Genomic DNA, 13794 nt, shown 5'->3' with positions numbered 1-13794 from the left:
GAAATCTTTCTCAATTTCTCATTCAGTTCAGCATCAATTCTCCTTTGGACTTCAAGATTTGATTGAATTTCTCAATTCTTCAAAACTTGTTTGATCATCATGAGCACTCAATCTGCTTCAACTTCAACAGCTACACGTGCTCATTCTCAGTTTCAACTTTGGGAGATTTCTTCAAGCCCATACTTTCTTCCTAATAGTGATAATCCTAGTATGTTTCTTGTGTGCCAACCATTGAATGAAGAAAATTATAATACTTGGAGTAGGTTTATACTAGTTTCTTTGGTACAACTTGAAAACATTACACAGTTTTGGTACTAAATGCAATCTAGGTAAAAGTTACATGACTTAATGTCCTAGTCACATTATATAAAAATAATGAAAATTACACATGGAAAAGCCTAAATTTTGAACTCTTGACCTAAGTTTGAATTCTTTATTGTAACTGCAAAATAAAATAAAACTTCATTTTATATTTTACCCATGTCCATTCTCAACCCAACATGAAACAAAATAAACTCTTAGCTGTTATTAAATCATTGTAGGAAACATTTTATAGGAAAAATAAAATGTGAGAAACTTTTTTTTTTTTTTAATTTCTTCCATTTCTTAAAAAAAATTTCTAAAATGAACAATTAATGTATACATACATTAACCAGACTCAATAAAATATTCAATATTGTGAGAGAGTGAGACTGATTGATTCATTTGATTTGGATTATCAGGGCCATCATTTTTTATGACATTGCTTATAGGAGAAACTTGATACACATGGGAAGTCGGATTTCTGAGACATTGAGAGGATCTTTGGGAACAAATATTAACTAAATCGTGAAATTGTGAGAGGCTAATGAGTGAATTTCACTGGTAGAACTCACCTAATTAATTTTTTTTTTTTTTTATGACTAACTTTTTTTTTTTTTGAGAAAATTTTGGTTAACTTTATGGTGTATGAGGGCTGAGGTTCCCTCCTAATGTATTATGATTATTTTTTGGAAAAATCTAGAATCACATAATTTTTTACAACTTTTTATCATAATTTTGACGTGGTAAAGTGTGATTGGTAAAGAAAAAATGGTGGATTCATGTATAAGTGATAATTAATCACTCACAATCTATTACGTCAAATTTGTGACAAAAAAATTATGTAATAATTTATAGTCTTAGAATTTTCACTACTGTTGGGTTTGTTTTCGTGCCTCAGAGAAGCAAGCTGGGGACACCAATTGAAAGAAAACAACTAGATAAACAAAACCAGGTGCTAGAATGGTGGTTATTGGTTAATGATTCTGTGGGCTGAGAATTTTGAAAGATATGGAATTGTGTTGATAGAGAGCAAGTGGTGCTTTAATTTGCTTTAAATGGAGCTTAATATTTGTTGCTTTGATTGATATTTTGGCATTCTTGGGCATTTCTCCTCCACTCGTTTACTACTCCATCTTCTTTGATATTTTACCAAAACAAATTGGTGTACAATTCTGTCAGTGATATTTTGCTTAAATAAAATTATTCATGACTGTTGTTTCAACTTTCAATTCATACATACTTTTTAATCGGATAGAGATCATTTGAAAATACTTAGATCCATGTGCAATCGCTTTTAATAATGGCTAAGATTAAAAGTTAAAAAAAAAAAAAAAAAAAAAAAAAAAAAAAAAAAAAATCACTTTTTTTGAGAAGGTAAAAAAAAATCACTTGATGCAATAAATCTGATCTCAATCCTTTTAAATCAAGCATGTTAACTAACCTAAGTTGTTGGTAGTGTTACTATGATGCTCATTTGATTCAAAGGATTTTATTAATTGGAGGTGTCCTTTTGTTTTAAATACACAATAACAAGTAGTAGTGGGTTTTAATCTTCACATTTTATTTAGTTAATGGGTAATGTGACAGTTTCTCATTAAAACAAAAAGAAATTCCAGTTAAAAAAATACTGAAAATAAGCCAAACCCTAATTCAAAAGGTTTTGGATTTAAATTTCTTAATTAGCATATCCCAATTCCCAAAGAAGATTATACTATACACAAAAAAGAATAGTCATACTAAAACATTTAGTGACAAATCACTTAATACTGAAAATTCCTATTTTAGTCTACTTTTTTTTGTAATTACGGGTGGATTAGGACCTTGAATTTTTTAATTGGTTGAATATTTATTTTAATTAATGTGTTAAATGTGAAAATAGAAGATCTGATGCAATAATAAGATGCCATGGGGAGTATTACAAACAAGAAGATGCCCAGCTCGCCCCTAGCACAATTCTAAAAGGGCTAAAGAACAACAAAAGAGGCTGAAAAAAAAATAAATAAATAAAAAATTCAGATTAGGGGCAGCTCTTACCCCTCTAAACTCAGCCATAATAACACATCAACAATGTAAACAATGCCTGCACGTTTATTGGACATTTCAGTCATGCTAAAACACATGATCTGCTCACTGGCATTTAATGGCCACACAAGCCTTTAAATTTGGCTATTGAAGATTGTAATTCATAACTCATTTGCCTGCATGGCACTAATTGTGCTTGCCTGGACTAGAGTATATAATATTGGACAGCATAACTATCTTCTTATTTCAATTTTAAAGCATCCAATCACCAGCAAAACCAAGGCAAACAAACTTCGGGTAAACCAAATGCATCCATTAAATTTCCTCTAACAAGGAAACTACATCTAGGCATCCTTGTGTTGGTTGATGCTGTCTAATTAGTTTTCAAATTTGATTATGGTAGTTTCTTATGATAACAACAACATCCACATGCCAAACTCCAAAAATTGGAGAAACGCCTCCCATCTTATTAACTGAGCTTTGTGAAGAGGCAAATTCCGAGCATGAATGTAGTTTATATTGCAGCAATGCACTCAATTTCAATCTTGGCATCCAATGGTAATGCTGCTACCTGGTATGTTGAACGTGCAGGGGCAGGTGAAGGAAAGTCTGCATAACAAACCATTTAAGCAGGTGTGATGACGGGGAGATTTAGCAACTTTTCCAGTTGTATCACCATATGCAATATAATGAACTTGGTAATGCTATAGATTCTTTAGTGAAGCAACATACCAAATCAGGTCACCTCTCCTCAAGAAATGTAGATTATACATTACATCAAAAATTAAATTTAGAAGAGTTCATCTTAAACAGCATAAGCAGAGAGATAACAAATTTTTGGCCAAAAGGAATGTCTAGCTTGAAAGCTATCCATACTTGCTAGTTGCTACCATAAACTCATAGCACCTACTACAAATCTGGCACAAGAAATAAGATTTATGCTGAGCCCTGAAGCAGATAAGCTTTCACACCTACCAAATTGATAACTAGTGAGTGGATTACACTCCACTTTGTTAAATTAGTGTCATCTTTCTATGAGCAGGAGTCACAACTATCAATTAAAACCTAGAAAACTCAGGATTTCATGATCTATAATGTTCAAATTTTTATCTGGTTCAACACAACATGCATAGTGCAAAGATGGTGGACTGGGTAGTTGTATGCATTCCTAATAAAAGTTTTAAATTGACATCGAAACATCTAGTTTGATTATAGAACTCACATTTAGCATAAATCTCATTCACTTTCTTGAAGTCTTTAAGGTCAGCTAACCTGCAGCAAACAATGATAGGTAAACTTATTTGTTTTGCAACATTCAATTTCTAAAATCAAGGCAACAGAGCAAAGAATTGAGGAATTCATACATAATTGTTGTCTTAACTACTGCAGCATAACTCGCACCACCAGCTTTAAGTATTTCCCCCATATTTTTGAGAACCTACAATTTTCCATTGGCCTGAGTAAGTAAAAAACAGCTGGCTTTGCAATTTGGAAATAAGAGCCATCAATTGCACATCTTTTGCCTAGCTAAATGTCACCAAGAGAACTTAACCACATTTATGACAAACAAAAAATTTCCATGATGGTTGAGTTAAGGGGAAAAGGAAAAAAAAAAATATATATATATATATATATATATATATATATAGACACACATGGGAAAGAGACCAAGAATTACAATATTCTGCTGAACATGCAAATACATTGAAATCTAATAAGGTAACAGCCAGAGAGGTGAAGATATGTAGATGTATCCTAAAAACATTAAAAGAAAGTGTACATGTCATTTACTTTACCTGCTCAGTTTGATCTTCCACAGAATCTGAGATGAACTTTCCAGTCTGTATGCATGTAGAAATCACATGTCATCAGTACAGTTACCCAAAACACTTTTTTTTTTTAATTGGTAAGGTTATACACGCACCCACTAGGTCATGAACCCATGACCTTGCCTCGACCTTGCTCTTACAAGGGGAAGAGGTGCCACTTGAGGTAGAGCCCATTGGCACTACTTGTGTGCATTGGCACATATCAGCAGTATAATTTCCAAGGCACATGCAAGTGCACATGTAAACCCACAAGAAAAATTAAGATAGGAAGTGATAAGCAAGACTGTCATGGTGACACAACAAACCTCTGGAACAAGTCCAAGAACACCGGACACAAAGAGAAAGTTGTTGGCTTTTGTGGCCTGAGAATATGGTCCCAAGGCAGCAGGAGCCTTTTCTGTTTGAACAGCTTCCTTTATACCTACAATCAGGACAAACATAAGCACACACGTTTAGGAATTTGTGAAACTTAATATTTGGTAATAAAAAGCAAATAAAAATGACAAACATGGCAAACAATTTTCAAACTATTATCAAGGTATTTGATGTCATTCGTTTAGTAATTAGTTTAAACAAGAAAATTTATCATCTGTGCTTGTGAGCCACCCGAAAAGATCACCAGCAAGCAACCCTTCTATTTAAATGAGGAAGCTAAGACAGTGGCCATACCATACACATGTTATATTGGTAAGAGAAGATGCTAGAATGCCAAATTCTGTTGAGAACAGTTTATTGGATTTCTTAGGTATTTTAATAAATCATAAAGGCAAAATGCATTTTCTTGCTTGAGCTTTTCTCTATAGCCACAAATATAATTCACGTTAGTTCTTCACTTCTTCTTCCATTGTGTTTGGCTAATTGCAAAATGAACACAAATCAATAAAAACTGAGAAACAAATATTCTGAGGTAGTTCAGTCAGTTGCATATGTTCGTGGTGGTGGTTGTAAATCTAATCACACTTCAGCGATTATGAAAATATTGGTGTAACAGAAAATAAATCTTGTTCTCCTCAAAGCATTGATTCAACTCAAGTCTCGGAGTTCCATTGTGTGTACCAACTCCCAACTTTGAGATAAAAAAAGGTAACACGAAGTCCATTGAAGATTAACTCCTTCTAAATTCCAACTCTGAAATCAAACTAAGAATTGTCTAAGGTACCCTAAGAATTCAAAAATTACTTCTGTTGCTCAAAATTTACCTAAAAATTCACCATAAATACTACAATGTCACATGACTTGACACTTCTTAGCCCAGAACTAAAACTATGATTAAGATCCAAATAAACTTTGGAACTCACATTCACATAAAAATGAATCAAATAACAAAACCATTCCAGTTTTAACAAGATCACCAAACCTTAGAATCAGAACTAACCTACAAAATGACAACACCTGTCATTTTGACCCATGTTTGATACTCCCACCCACCATGACCTGAATTTTTTTGATAATTCAAAAGTTGGGGGTGAGGGGATTTGAACCCTGAACATCGCAGTTAAAAACACCAAGAGTGAAGACCTTATTTACAAACCAAACATCATTAAGAAGCAAGCATTCCACACATCAAAAACCCAAGTGCTAATTTACAGGGAGTACAATTTGAAACCCACCCCACACCCCAAAACAATTCTCTTTATAACCTCCAAAGTGCAAACTCACCACTACAAATGGTCCTATCAACTAACAAATAGCAGCCATTTTCATAAAATGTATACATACAAAAAAAAAAAAAAAGAGCACATTTTTATGAATTGATTATTCATTGTAATGAGTCACAATCCCAACTTTATTGAATAGGCCCATAACAAGTGACAAGGAGAAACAAACAGTCTAGTCCTACAGTGTTATACTCCTAATATTGAATTAGAACTATTCATCAATGTGTGTGAAATACTAGAAATGTGAAGTGGAATCATTCAAATTCCATGGGAGAAATGAACAGGGTTTAAAGGAAAAAGAATTAGAGAGAGCTCACGAGAATCAGTGGAAATGGCAAAGCAAGCGAAGGGCAGAGAGCGCTTAGGGGAGCGCCACAAAGCGGTGCTTGCGACGGAGGCGAAGCCTGCGCCGGCTGCTAAAGGAGCCCTGGTTCGCAGTGCGCGCATGTCCACCGCCGGCACGTTGAAAGACCTAACTGCACACCACGCCATCTCTGTCTCTCACTTGCTGACTTTGCTGTCTCACTCTTCTTTCGTCTTATTGTAACTTAGAAACTCTCACCTTTTTCTCTTTCTTCTTTTCTTCTCTCTAGTTACTAGGTATTTGTCCTGTCTTTTCTGTTCTTTTCTTTAAAAAAATTTTTTTTAGTCTTCTGTTTTTTTTTTTCCTTAAATTTTTTTTATAACAATTTTTTTTTCCTTAATTTGGTTGAAGGGGAAACGAAAATAAAAGAAATTATGTTGTGAGAAATTATAGTTAGCTTTCTTAAAGCATGATAGATACTTTTTGGAATCCAATTTAAATGTTATTGATAGTAAAATAATAGGTCTGTTTGGATACCATTTATTTTAATGTAACTGAAAACTTATTGCTGAAAGTATTATAGATAAAAGTAACAGTTAGTTGAAATAGTACAGCAAGACTTCTGAATAGTATCAAAAAGTGTAACTGGATCCATGAATAATAGCAAAAATAAGATGAATAATAAAATAATTTTAATTTTTTATTAGTATCCAAACATACATTTTAGAAGAATGTTTTAAATAAAAGATTTGGATTTGAATTACACATATACTAAATAAATCAATTATTTATTTGGTCTAATAATAAAAATTAATCATCATGAAACAAATGCTTTAGGTTCAAATCATATCATCTCAATTTTTTTTTTTAAATCACTTCACATTGAAATTAATCAGTGTACTAATTCGTTACTTTCAACATGATTTGATCAGTACCAAAAATTTTATAAATTAATATCCAATTAAGATAATGATGATTTTTTTTTTTTTTTTAATTTTCATGAACTTGCAAATGTTTTTTCCCCCTTTTAGATTGGGAGTAGGGGGTTGGTGGAAGGGCCAATTAGACGAGCTAGCAAGACCATGTTCCAATTTTTTAACCACGTATTATCAAGGCTGATTTTGAGTGGGACAATAAGGAAGTAGAGTATAGGTTTTGTTTAATTCCATTTAGGGATGTTTGGTACACATAAATTAGACTGCATTGTGTTGTTAGATTCCTAGAGTTTGTGATCCACAGAATCGCATTCTAGCAATATAAGATTACGGTATTTAATAATTTGAAACTTAATGATAATTTGACCTTTATGGTAATTTTATATTACCATAAAATTTGTACAAATAAACAAGATATTGATTATTGATAATTTTTTTTTTTTTTGATAAATTGATTATTGATAATTGATACCAAATCGAATTCATTAAGAATATAAAGCCCACTTAGCTTTAGTATATTTTTTAATAGAATATTGTCACATTGTGTACCAAAAAATTGAATCCTGTTCATATTCTACTACTCTAATAGTTGTGAAGCATTTAGGTGACCTTTTTAGCAATAAAGGAAATAGTAAATACAGAACTTGGCAAAATAGCATTAAACCACCATCGCATGAGCTCTTCCGTCTCCCCATAGGCCAAGGGAGTTATCCCAGTAATGTTTTTAACTTTTTCCTTGGTTTTCTCTCTATCCACAAGGTCGGTTTAGTTGAACTTATTTTCACTGTAAAAGAGAATTTACAGCTTCGTAAAACATAATCTTTTCTAAAATATAATTATATTTTTACACAATAAATATAATTAACTAATAAATAACCTATAAAGAAAAAAAAAAAAAATCCTCTAAAACTGTAACTCTTTTTTTCTGTTTTGTTGCAATTGTGGTTAGTATTAGACTGGCTCGATGTGTGAATCAACCCAATCTCTCCTCATAAAATTGTATCACCATGCACACTAAGCATTACCACATTTCAATGGGTGCACTATATCCAAAAGCCACTTATAATTTACAGGGAACCATCTCAAAAGACCCACAAATCCTTCCATTGTGTAAAGGCAAAAAAACTATTTAAAAAATAAGTGGGCAAAAAAGTAAACAATTGCCATACACACACCAATGAGCTTTGTGATTTGGTGACATGAAGTGGATAATTTATAATCCATTCTTGTCATCACATACATGTTCTCTACACATTGGACAATTGCCTTGTCGGGTTAGCCACTCGTCTATGCAGTATAGATGAAAGAGGTGCCCACAGTTGGGAAGTCTTCTTACTGAGTCTTCATCCTCGAAATCCTGCAAGTACCAACATCGACCATTGTCTTTATGTAGTAACAATCAATTTTTTTATATTGACTGTCCAAGACTCCATTTTTTTTTTTTTTTTTAAATCCAAAACTCCAAATTGATAGAATAATAGGTTGATTCCTTTATGTTGTCTAATGCTCCAAAATTATTGATCAAATGAGTATTCGAGACAACCTACTTGCTATTCACCAAGAGCTAGAAAATTTTCTGATACTCTTATATGATAACATGTGTTAAATTCGGGTTTGAAGCCCTCTTTCGATTTTTTATTTTTTATTTTTTATTTTGATAAACCACATTTAAAATGCATATTTGAGGGTTAGTTTTAAATTAAACTTGAAGAACTTCAAAATAAAGCCAGAAAGTTTAAGACTAATTCAAATTGAATCTTATATTTTTATTGTTAATTTGATATTGAATCTAGACTTTTAAATTTTTATCAATTTAATCCCCCACAAGTTTGTAAATTAATCTAAAAAATTCTAGCATTTAATCTGATGTGATTTTGAATTTCCAATGCTCAATTTGAAACTAAAAAATTTGTAAGGTTTAATTTATAACAATCTTCTCATCCAAAAAAAAAAAAAAAAAATTGCAACAATCTTAATTGTTTAATTTGAAACTTTTAAAACTATAGGATTAATTTTAACTTGAAATTAGTTTTCTTTTCTTCTAACTTCTTCTCAAAAAAAAAAAAAAAAAAAATCTTTTCTTAAACACATGTGCAGACTTAGGATATTATAAAATATGAAGAAAAAAAAGGATATTATAAAAATTTTGTGCTCAGTACTGCTTACCTGTAAGCAAATGGAGCAACAGAATTCAAGACATGGTTTGTTCATCTTGCTAGAATGAAACTTGTGTATTGAAAGCTTCTGAATGCAGTTCTTGGATAACCCTTTACCTCCACTAATGTCATAGATATCTGAAACTTCTCTATAACTTGGTTCAATAGTCCTAACCTGCTCAATACATTTGACATTATGTGAACAAAAATTTAACACCATTAACTCAAATGACTAAACTTATTGGAGTACCAATAGAGATATACTTACTTGCCATTGATAGGCTTTTAGCACTGCAGGACATACCCATTCCATAAAGACCTTACCATTGATTAAACTACCTAGGAGGGCAACCTGTCGAAATTGATAAAATTGTTACTACTTCGACAATTGAAATGACATCAAGTACCCTTAACAAGGACATAAATCACATGTCGCACTGCAAAATATTGCATAGTAAATATAGCATTATGTACCTTGGACAACGGCTCACAATCAGTTGCTGCCGGTGGTTCCAGTAATTGAATGGCTGCAATGGCACCTGTCACAGCTCCTATTCCTGCCCCATTTAAAAATCCAGTTTCTGTGGTTTGGCCTTTGATTGCTCCAATAAATATTCCCACTACAGCCCCACCTACCGATCCATCAAAAGCATATGATTTTTTAATTATGGGTATATTTAAATATAGATGAAAATTGAAAATTTATTGCTAAAAATACTGTAATAAAATAATTTTTAAATATGTGAATAGTGCCATAAAACCCAATTTTAAAGTTATATTTGCTGAATTCGGTACTTGCGGGTCCCGTAAACAATGCATGGGATCCACAGAAAAAACAAAGACATCAACTTCAACGCAAATGCATTGCTATCTAAACCCAGCCAAAATCGATAGAGTTAGGGTATATTTGGATATCGTTTATTTTGTTGAAACTGAAAATTTTTTACTGAAAGTACTGTAAATAAAAGTTAAAGTTAGTTAAAATAGTACAATAAAACTCATAAATAGTGCCAAAAAGTACAGTGTCAAAAAGTACAGTAAGATTTATGAATAATAGCAAAAATAAAATAAATAGTGAAATAATTTAAATTTTTCATCCATGCCCAAACGCACAATTAATAAAAATAATGTCTGTATGACTCTTAATTAGTATTCCAATTTCCATATTGCAACAGAGAATTTAATTCTCCATGGAACAAGCTTAAATATTATATGTTGATAATTTCCTATAAATTAATTTAAGCATAGCATTATGTTTGCTAATGACACAATTGGAAGGATTGTTTCCATAAGTTACATGATAATAATATTGCACCATGAATCTTTAAAGTGATAGCAATCGAGTAGCTAAAACCTAAAAGATTGGGTGCATGATGATTGATTGATGAGTTTAAAGGTAGAGTTGTATGCTTATGTTCACTGGGTTAGTGTGGTCCCTTAGCACAAAGCCCAGTCCATGAGACAACCACTACTCTAATAAAATTGCACCATGAATCTTTGAAGTGATAGCAATGGAGTAGCCAAATGAGTGGGTGCATGATTATTGATGAAGCCTAAAAGTAGAGATGTATGCTTATGTTCAATGGGTTTTAGTGTGGTTCCTTAGCACAAAGCCAAGTCAATGAGACAAGCACTAATATAGTAAAACAAAGTAGCAAAAGGAAACGAACCCAATGCAAGAATACACGTGAATGCAGCAAAAACTATTCTCTTCATCACTCTGGTGACAAACTCAGTTCTGAAACCACCAATTGCAGCCGAAGCCCACAAAGAAACAGCCTCTTCTGACCTGAACGCCACCTTTGTTATCCCAGAAAACCACCCCTTCATTGTTGGAAAGAAGCTCAATAGTGCCATGTGTTTTGAGCAAGTAGAAAAACGCCAAGAGCTTAACCTTTGAGTGAAGCAAGATAACTAGCTAGCATTTAAAAGGTAAGGAACTCAATAGAGCATTTAAGAGGGTGAGAGCTCAGGCCCACCCAACACCTGTTGGTCCACAAAATTGAGGCACCAGAGGTCCAGAGCTTCTCATAGGACTTTTGAGAGCAAATGGACTACTAGTCTACTATACAATAATCGAAAAAAACTTGGGGACCCCTTTGAGTTAAGCAATAGATCAGTCACGTACATTTTATAGACACACAATCACACATTAGTCAGAGTGTTTGGAAATGATAGTTGGTACCATAAACATTCCCTTATAAGAATCCTTGGAGGATTGACTAATTCATTAGCATAGCAAGTATCAAAGAACTGGTATTAGGTTCTTTTCGGGGTAGTTGAACATAAAGGATCACAAGCTAATTAAGTTCATTAAGTTCATATCAAATCATGTGGGTATGCTATACCTGTCAGATGCATAGAAGATGATCGATGTTGTATACTTATATTTGTATTTACAATGAAGCCTTCAATTCATTCACTATAAAAATTATTATGACTAATTACTTACTAAATTAAGTTAGTATTGCATGTACCAAAACGTGTATCATAAAGTTTTTTTTTTTGGGGTTGGGGGGGTAGTTGATGGGTCTTATCAAGCTAAGCTCATATTAAACCATGTTGGTAATTTGGTACGTTATTCGTCTCAAATACAAATCAAGTAATGTTGTAATTAATGTATATGGAACTAGCCAATGTCATCCATGACTTTATATATATATATATATATACATATATATATATATATATATTTATGGTGCCGTTTTAACATGTTGGCTCGAAACTAATGTGGAATGTAGAACAGTTCACGAAGGATCTATTATTCCTTGGAACTATTTGTTGACCTTTTACTATTTTGGAGCATTTGGCTCAATAGAAATAAGGTGGTTTTTAAAAATTTACATGTTAATCATAAATTTGCTAGAGAAGTTAAACATCTTGCCACTAAGTATTCGTTTTGTGCTGTTCGATCTAGAATAAGAAATAACAAACAATTGGTTAGAGCGAAATGGTCCAAGTTTGAGAAAGGGTGGTGCAAGCTTAATGTAGACGGCTTTTCCTTAGGCAACCCTAGATTAGCCACTGGTGAGAGACTTATCCAAGATCAAAGAGGCCTTTGAATATCGGGGTTCACCCAACCATAGGTGTAGTTATTAATGTTGATGTTGAGCTTTAGGCCTTGAGGGAGGGCCTCAAATTACGTTTAGAGCTAAACTTGCCAATGGTGGAAGTTGAAATAGATGCTAATGTAGGAGTTGATCCCTTGATTGGCTTGGTCATTCTGCTAGCAACAATTTACACAATGCATCACCTATCAAGGACTACAGGACCACCTAGAAATGATATCTCAGGTGAAGATCATGAAACACAGTTTTCATGAGACAAAACAGTGTGCAAATGTGCTCGCAAGAAAAGGTCATTTATCGAGTAAGATCTTGTTATATTTAATAGTCCTCTAGTAGACATTTGCTGCTTGTTTTATTATGACAATATTGGTATGTATTATAAGAGGCTTTGTCTTAACTTTGGATTATTTAATTAATATATATTAATCCTCTGTTTATACAACCAAAAAATAAAATAAAAAAATTGTAAGGTTTATTGTGTGTTATATATGCATTTATAGCGAAGCCTTTACATAAACTGTTATAGAAAATTCGTAAGAATTCTTTGTAAGGCTCTTTTCTTAAGAAACAATATTATCACATTTACCCACACTGGTTACCTAGATAGTAGTCTCAATTATCTAAAACGTGACGTAAATCCAAAAGTTCTAGATTTAATTTGCCATATTATTAGTTTATTGGATTTCCAAAGTATCTCGTGCATAAATAGTAAAATAATTTGATTAAAAGTTAAAGATTTTATTTCTTTATATGAATAACAATAATTTCACTTTTGAAATTACTACATGCTCAAATAATAGAAATTGCTTAGTTCACTATTCACGTTTGAAAGGGTTCAACTGAACACTCATAAATGGTTCACAACTTCACATCTAGTTCTCATTAGTATAATTAGTGTAATTTGGTTTATGGTTAGTGTGTGGATCAGTGGATGCTTTTGGCAGGAGAAAAACATTAGATCTTAGCCAAAAGGCTGAGAAAGGTATTAAATGCTTTTGCCAGGAGAGAGTGTTCTCAAAAGGCTAACTTTATGACGTATGAGGTTCCCTCCTATAAGTCCTAATGTTTTTTTTTTTTTTTTTTTTAATTATTATAGAGTAGGATAACTCTGACTCTGTTTCTAAGCAGTTTAAAAAGATTTTTTTTTTTTTTTAAATACAATGTAGAATTTATACTCTAACTTAATCAAAGTGTATATGTATGTGAAATTCATTTTCTAAAAACTTGAAATTCAGCCACTTTCCTTCACACTCCATAAGTATTTATACTTGTAAAGAAACTTATGTATTCTATACTAAGAATACGCGGTGATCGGCCTATAAAGATCTTAATCTTTAATATATGTGTCCATCTACCACCTCGAAGTTGATGAAAATTTGATAAAGCTTGTGTTCATGTGCAGGTTTATAGAGTAGGTAACCCCTTTTTCCCGGATGGTGACGTCTCTGAGTGAGAGCTTTCAGCCAAAAGAGACAAAACATTTTAATGGAACAGGACATGGTCACCCACCCCTACTCAA

General features: G+C 32.6%; 2 protein-coding genes across 2 annotated transcripts; both read right to left on the bottom strand.

The window, feature by feature from the left end:
• Nucleotides 1-2540: 2540 nt before the first annotated feature.
• On the bottom strand, nucleotides 2541-6400 carry LOC126694604 (reactive Intermediate Deaminase A, chloroplastic). The gene is made up of 6 exons (XM_050390969.1): nucleotides 6130-6400; nucleotides 4460-4575; nucleotides 4122-4166; nucleotides 3690-3763; nucleotides 3548-3597; nucleotides 2541-2934 (listed from the first exon to the last, which is right to left on the bottom strand). The coding sequence occupies exons 1-6, from the start codon at nucleotides 6302-6304 to the stop codon at nucleotides 2840-2842; spliced, it is 555 nt and encodes a 184-aa protein (XP_050246926.1). The 5' UTR covers nucleotides 6305-6400; the 3' UTR covers nucleotides 2541-2839.
• Nucleotides 6401-8072: 1672 nt separating this feature from the next.
• On the bottom strand, nucleotides 8073-11296 carry LOC126694603 (NEP1-interacting protein-like 1). The gene is made up of 5 exons (XM_050390968.1): nucleotides 10878-11296; nucleotides 9682-9839; nucleotides 9476-9559; nucleotides 9218-9382; nucleotides 8073-8408 (listed from the first exon to the last, which is right to left on the bottom strand). The coding sequence occupies exons 1-5, from the start codon at nucleotides 11062-11064 to the stop codon at nucleotides 8265-8267; spliced, it is 738 nt and encodes a 245-aa protein (XP_050246925.1). The 5' UTR covers nucleotides 11065-11296; the 3' UTR covers nucleotides 8073-8264.
• Between the last annotated feature and the right edge of the window lie 2498 nt (nucleotides 11297-13794).

This window comes from Quercus robur, chromosome 8 (assembly GCF_932294415.1).
Source record: "Quercus robur chromosome 8, dhQueRobu3.1, whole genome shotgun sequence".
NCBI classification, from domain to species: domain Eukaryota; kingdom Viridiplantae; phylum Streptophyta; class Magnoliopsida; order Fagales; family Fagaceae; genus Quercus; species Quercus robur.
The sequence above is the reverse complement of the archived record's forward strand: the minus strand, read 5'-3'. Positions and strand labels throughout refer to the sequence as shown.

Coding starts and splice junctions, on each gene's coding strand:
- LOC126694604 (XM_050390969.1), bottom strand. CDS start 6,304: ATGGCGTGGTGTGCAGTTAGGTCTTTCAACGTGCCGGCGGTGGACATG. Junction 4,576..6,129: donor TGCCATTTCCACTGATTCTC/GTGAGCTCTCTC, acceptor TCCTGATTGTAG/GTATAAAGGAAGCTGTTCAA. Junction 4,167..4,459: donor TTCTTGGACTTGTTCCAGAG/GTTTGTTGTGTC, acceptor ACATGCATACAG/ACTGGAAAGTTCATCTCAGA.
- LOC126694603 (XM_050390968.1), bottom strand. CDS start 11,064: ATGGCACTATTGAGCTTCTTTCCAACAATGAAGGGGTGGTTTTCTGGG. Junction 9,840..10,877: donor CACGTGTATTCTTGCATTGG/GTTCGTTTCCTT, acceptor ATGGATCGGTAG/GTGGGGCTGTAGTGGGAATA. Junction 9,383..9,475: donor TAAAAGCCTATCAATGGCAA/GTAAGTATATCT, acceptor TGTATTGAGCAG/GTTAGGACTATTGAACCAAG.